At 39.2% G+C, this 6385-nt stretch overlaps 1 protein-coding gene across 1 annotated transcript; it reads left to right on the top strand.

Annotated features, from left to right (window-relative positions):
• The first annotated feature begins 5722 nt into the window (after nucleotides 1-5722).
• Nucleotides 5723-6145, top strand: LOC126248826 (ARL14 effector protein-like). Its single transcript, XM_049950661.1, has one exon. It carries the CDS (start codon nucleotides 5723-5725, stop codon nucleotides 6143-6145), a length of 423 nt encoding a protein of 140 aa, XP_049806618.1.
• Nucleotides 6146-6385: the final 240 nt, after the last annotated feature.

Raw genomic sequence — 6385 nt, 5'->3', positions numbered from 1 at the left:
TTTCGTTCCATAGATCCGTGCTGAGGAGATCCTCGTGGATGTGGAACATGTCGATTTTTTTAAAGCTGAAATAAAAATACTAATAGTATGAATAAATACATCATTTGTTTCTATTAAAAATTTCGCCAATGGAGTAGAAGGAGTTGGCCAGTAGTAAGTCTTTCAGGCTCCTATTAAACTGATCTTTATTTCTAACTAAATTTTTTATGTTTCCTGGCAAATTATTGAAGATGAGTGTTCCTGAGTAGTGGACCCCTTTTTGAACTAAAGTAAGTGCTTTTAAGTCCTTGTGCAGATCATTTTTGTTCCTGGTATTGTATGTATGAACTGAGTTGTTTGTTGGAAAAAGAGATATATTATTTACGACAAATTTTATTAAGAAGTAAATATACTGAGAGGCAGTAGTTAGTATACCGAGTTCTTTGAAGAGGTTTCTGCAGGAGGTCCGTGAATTTACTCCACAAATAATACGTATTACACGCTTTTGGACCTTGAAAACTTTTGTTTGACTTCAAGATTTACCCCAAAATATTATCCCATATGACATTATGGAATGAAAGTACGCAAGCTTTTTCATTTTTATGTTGCCTATGTCTGCTAACACTCGAATTACAAATACAGATTTGTTAAGGCGTTTCTGCAGTTCTGTGGTGTGCTCCTCCCAAATGAATTTATTATCAAGTTGTAATCCCAGGACTTTTAAGACTGTCAACCTCGTATGTATGGTTCCATTTTTTCCCCCCACTTCTTTTCCGCATGTGCACATTTTTTTTTTTCTTTATTGAATTTCAATTCCCCCCGAAGGGGGCGGGCTGGCAGCAGCTGACTACGCTGCTCTGCAGCCTACAGAATTTGTGTTAAAAAGAGGAAGATAATAAAAAATAACAGTTGGCGATAAAATCGGTGACTTAAAGGTAAAATGGCAGAAAATTCTAGAACTTAAAACATAAAACACATGGGTGATGATGCTAAGATAATACACAAGAAGCAGAAAAATAACAGACAGACAGTTAAAAAAACACGGCGACAGTCTGGTTTCTGTTCGCAAGATATAAAATGCACACCCAGCGACAGCATGATTTCTGTTCGCAACACTGTGGAAAGACGCACAACACTGAACACTCACTTAAACACGGCACTAAAAAGTAGGCACAAATATGACATACCACAGCCGAGAGCAGGTGGGGGGGAAACTGGACAGATGATGAAGAAAATAAAAAAGGGGGGGGAAGGAGAAGAAAAGTGAAGGGTGGGAGGGGGGAAAGAAGCCAATGGAGAAGACCCATAAGAGGGGTGGGGGGTGCTGAGCAGACGTGCCAGGGAGTGGGGAAGGCAGAGGAGGGGAATGCAAAAGGACTCGGGGGGTGGGGGAGGAGAAGGGACACAGGGGGAGGTTGGGCGGGGAGAAAACACAGGATGGAAGGGGGGAGGAAGAGGGAGCCCAGGGAAAGGTCGGAGGAAAGGAGGGGGGTGAGGATCAGAGTTGATAGGAAGGATAAATGGAGGGAGAGAGGGCATCATCCGGGAGGGGGAGTTGACGGAAGCCACCTTGGGAAAGGAGATGGAGGGTGTAGAGATGGAGGGTAGGGGGGACACAACGGTGAAGACGTGGCAGGGGGCGGGGATGGGAGAGGAGAGGAGCAACCAGGGGGTGAGGGGGTTCAAGACGGCGGAAGGTGTAGAGGATGCGGATATGTTCGAGGAATAGGAGCAGATGGGGGAAAGGAATGAGATCATAGAGGATCCGCATGGGGGACGGGAGGCGGATACGGAAGGCGAGGCGGAGTGCATGACGCTCAAGGATCTGGAGGGACTGATAGAATTTGGGGGGGGGCAGATATCCAGGCAGGACTGGCATAACAGAGGATGGGACGGATTAAGGATTTGTAGGTGTGGAGGATGGTAGAGGGGTGCAACCCCCATGTCCGGCCAGAGAGGAGTTTGAGGAGTCGGAGGCGGTTGTGGGCTTTGGATTGGATGGAGCGGAGATGAGGTATCCAGGTGAGGTGATGGTCAATGGTGAGGCCAAGGTAGGTGAGGGTGGGGGTGAGGCGGACAGGACGTGCGCAGACAGTAAGGGAGAAATCCAGGAGCCGGAAGGAGCGAGTGGTACGACCTACGATGATTGCCTGGGTCTTGGAAGGATTGAGTTTCAGGAGCCATTGGTTACACCATGCAGCAAAAAGGTCAAGGTGATTCTGGAGAAGGCGTTGGGACCGTTCATGTGCACACAATGCAATTGGAGTACGTAGAACTGCTGCGGTTAATAACAAGTTGTTGTCAGCCATCTTGAACTTTGACGAAAAATTTGATGACAGTGTAATACCCCTTGTAGCGCTACGTCAAAGATCTTTGTCAAATATATTGGACGGAATATTGGATCACATCTTTGATCAAATCTTTGACAAAGAAATTTGATAGTGTAATACCGGCCTAATAGGAACTTTTATGAATTGTGAATCACATGCAGTATTCTCTTCACCATAAGAGTAATACGAATATAAACATTTTGCCACGTATTCTTTCGTGTTTGCTGCTCTCTCATTTAAATTCTGTCTGCCTAATAAACTACGAAACTAGAGTGAGACAACAGCAAACGCGGAAGAATATACATATCATGTTTATATTCCTATTATTCTTATGCGTAGTAGTGATACAGTCAGAAATGAAGCACGGCAATTGACTAGATTTTTAAATCTAAGATGATGACTAATTTCTGTGCAGAATGTAATGTACTCAAGAGGCGTCTGCAAAGATTTTCAAATGGAGAAAAATTTTCGCTAAACTCTCGTTCAGAACATCTCTAACGCAGTCTATTATTTGGTTCTTGTTGATCATTATCAAAGAAAGCAGCAGTGTAAGTAACAACAAATAGCAGTTTCTTGCCATTGTTTCGCTAATGAGACGATTCCTCTCTCTCTCTCTCTTTAAAAAAAAAAAGCGGCGGTAGCACGCACAAAAGCAAGCCATGCCGCGAGCGGCGACAGGCCGTAAACACTCATTATCAGAATGCGACAAACAATGCATGACACAGTACAGTAATGCATCTTCAGCTTAGAGTGACGTATACACGTATAACAAAGAGAACGGCACTTAACAGATCAAAGAAAAATAAGCAATCAGTTCAAACCAGACGAAGTACGTGAAAAAGGAAGGGTACCCGTATAAATACGGACGGAGCGCCTGACACATAGCAATGGCTACGTGGTAAAGATTAACTGCTAAGATTACGTCTCGAACCAAACTACTGTAGCTGTATCGTCATTTATTCGACCTAAATTGTGTCTCATATTACAATGGACCAACTTTGTTTCGATTTGGAGGTGCGGCCTAAAACTTTTCTCTCCCCTTGAATTTCGAGTTTCAAATATCAGGTGCGGCTTAGATTCGGGAAATTTTTTTTCCCTTGATTTCGAGTCTCATTTTTCAGGTGCGGCTTAGAATCGAGTGCGGCTTAGATTCGAGTAAATACGGGTAATAATGTTTATTGTATTTAGCATAACTTTATTGATCTCTGCATTGCTATTTTTGCATTTGTGTGTATTAGATTTTATGGTTTTGTTCTTTAAAGAGTGACAGGTTTCCTCTCCCTCTGAGCTTGGCCACAGACTTAACTGTTTTTTTGTCATGTTTCTATTGATAATTATGAAAGGAACTGCCTTAATGCAGTTGAGAATGTGTTGAGAAAAGTAAGTAGTGTGTGTCAATTCTTATTTGTTCATTTAAAAATAACATTGTTAGGGAAAAGCTTCCCTCTAACTTCCAACATCGTTTCCCCTGATTTGATTGATTGAGTGATTTATTTCCCCTTATGTGAATTCCCACATCACCCTTATAGGCCTATTGGGTTATTTCCATAAGAACTGGCAACAGTTAACTGTCACAAGAAAAGCCTATGATGGGCGATCCCACTGGTAACATTACTGCACTGGAGGCACCATCTGGGACATATACCTTGTTAGGGGTGTTGAATCTGAAACGGAACACTGCACCCTTATGTGAATTCCCACATCACCCCTTAATTTGGGTTATGGCAACAATTCTAACTGAGAATGAGTTATAGTGGGTTATTTCCATGGGCCATTCTGTGCCAAGTGGTCTAATATCGAGAAATGTTCCCACATGACCATAATGGATTTTGATGAAATTTTGTATGAACATTCACACATGTTCTCAATAAACACTGGTAAAGTTTCAGTTTCAAAAATTCAATACTTGCAGAGATATAGTCACTTGTTTGAAACCATAGCACAGCTTCCAATAGTGCGTCCTTGAATTTTCAGCAACTTTGAGATGAGATATCTCTAAGTATTTTCATGAAAGAAACAAAACTTGGCCATCTTATACAACTTTTAGAGCTCTTTAAAGTAAAATATTAAGAAAAGGATTTCTGAGCAATTTTCATATAGATAATTTGAAGCAAAGTTGGGCGAGAAAATACCTGTTTAAAAAAAATGCGAACTTTAGTTTTTTATATCTCCAAAAGTAATTGTGGGATGTACATGAAACTTTGCACACCATAACTCACCAACACAAGGTCTTATAATATAAAATTTCATTCTCCTATTGCTTTCCATTATTTCACAAATCTAGGGTGAAGTTGACGATTTTTCAAAAAGTGCTAAAAATGGGTATTTTTAGTCAAATTTTTCAAAAAAGTGTTTTCTCCAAACTCTTCTAAACTATGGTCATTAGAAAGAGCATATTCTAAACTATCTAGAAAAGTGGATTTGGTTTTGCAATGCAAGCATATAAGGCCCTAAAAAGTAGCATCATCAAAGAGGCGCTCTGGAAGTTTGAACACATTTTTCTGGCACTCAAATTATACCTGAAACCATTTATTATGCCTAATAAATGTTTATTAGTGCCTTGAGTAATTGAAATAAAAAGATCTGGTAAATAGGCAATGAGACTGTCAGAAAAACTTGAAAACTATGAGAAGTAGCCCTTCTGCTTTTATCATAAGTGTTCATCTGCATAAAACTCTTGTCATTTGTAAAAAAAAAAGAGATCATAAAGAATTCAATGAATAATAGCTTCATATTTTTGTACTTCTCAAAATTGTAAATATTTACAAGTGGAAAATGAAGACCTAATTTTTGGATTCAATTGTATAAAACATTTTTACAAAAAAGAATTGGTTTGCTTGAATCATGCATCAAGTGATGTAAATTTTCCAATCAATATTGCAGAGATTTTAATACTTAGGTGTTGTAAACTGTGAATTTTTGTCTTGAAGTTATTAGGGAAACATGTGAAATTGGTTGGTTAAACATCTAAGAGTTTTAATTTTGTATTTAATCACAGTTAAATGTAGCCTACTACCTTGGTAAATATGTAACCACTAATTTCACAGAGAAAATTCACAAGATTCACTGTTTATAGAAAATATAATGGCAACAATTACTTTAACAATCAGATTGTTTCATTATTGTGAGCCTTGTTTGAACAACCAGTATTTCAGTGGTGTGTTTGCAGCATAGTGAGTGGGTTCTCTTGACTGAGTGTGGCTTGTTAAGTGATTCGTAAGACCATCAAAGTTTGTTATCTAATTTACAAAAAATTGTTTTGATTGTGTCTTTTATAGCATATATCTGTTCTTAGATTTTTTCATTGGTATTGTACATTGTGGTAATTTCATTCAGTAGCAATTTGTCTGAAATTTAAGCAGTTTATAATTTGCACTTAGAGGCCAAATACATTATTTAGTTACTGATTAGAGATGGATGCAGAAGGGAACAGTATACCTTCCTGCTCAATTGGGCAAGGAGATAGTGGAAAAAAGTGTCATGTCACTTTCTTTGCCAAAAAAGCTGCTTTAAAATGGTTTGCGGATTTTAGTGATGAGGAAAAAGAGTTGTTGGTCCGACGTTCTGAAGCAAAGCTGGACAATACCTCTCAAGTTTGCCTACATCATGAAGCCCTGTTATTGACACAATATGAGAGGTTACAAAAAAAATGCTTCAATCCCTTTGGGAAGGTGAATCATAATGTTAAGGCAGGAATTCTTGATACTGAAACAGCTAATAAGGCTTCTGATATGTTGAAGAAGCAGCTTGTTAATAACATAAAGCCAGGTCAGAAAATTTGTCCAGCTTGCAGGACACTTGGACGAAGCTTTATCAGCCTTATCATCACATTATGAGGAGGACTTTACACCAAAAGAAGAATTAAATAGTAGCTTATTGTCTATCAGTATTTCATCCCTGAAGAGAACAGTAAGCTACAAAGATAAGCCCCAATATGTGAAGAAGAAAATTCAAAAGGCTCAATGTGATTAAAACAGAATTGTAAATGCAATGGGAGTAAAGCGACAAATTGAAGATGCTAGTGAATTTAAGGAATGTGGAAACTGTGCCGACTACACACATTTGCTGACTGAACT

Source organism: Schistocerca nitens, chromosome 1 (genome assembly GCF_023898315.1).
Source record: "Schistocerca nitens isolate TAMUIC-IGC-003100 chromosome 1, iqSchNite1.1, whole genome shotgun sequence".
NCBI classification, from domain to species: Eukaryota; Metazoa; Arthropoda; class Insecta; order Orthoptera; family Acrididae; genus Schistocerca; species Schistocerca nitens.
This window is presented reverse-complemented; position numbering and strand designations above follow the sequence as displayed.

Bases quoted from the DNA above. Each gene is read 5' to 3' on its own strand.
- LOC126248826 (XM_049950661.1), top strand. From the start codon at position 5,723: ATGGATGCAGAAGGGAACAGTATACCTTCCTGCTCAATTGGGCAAGGA.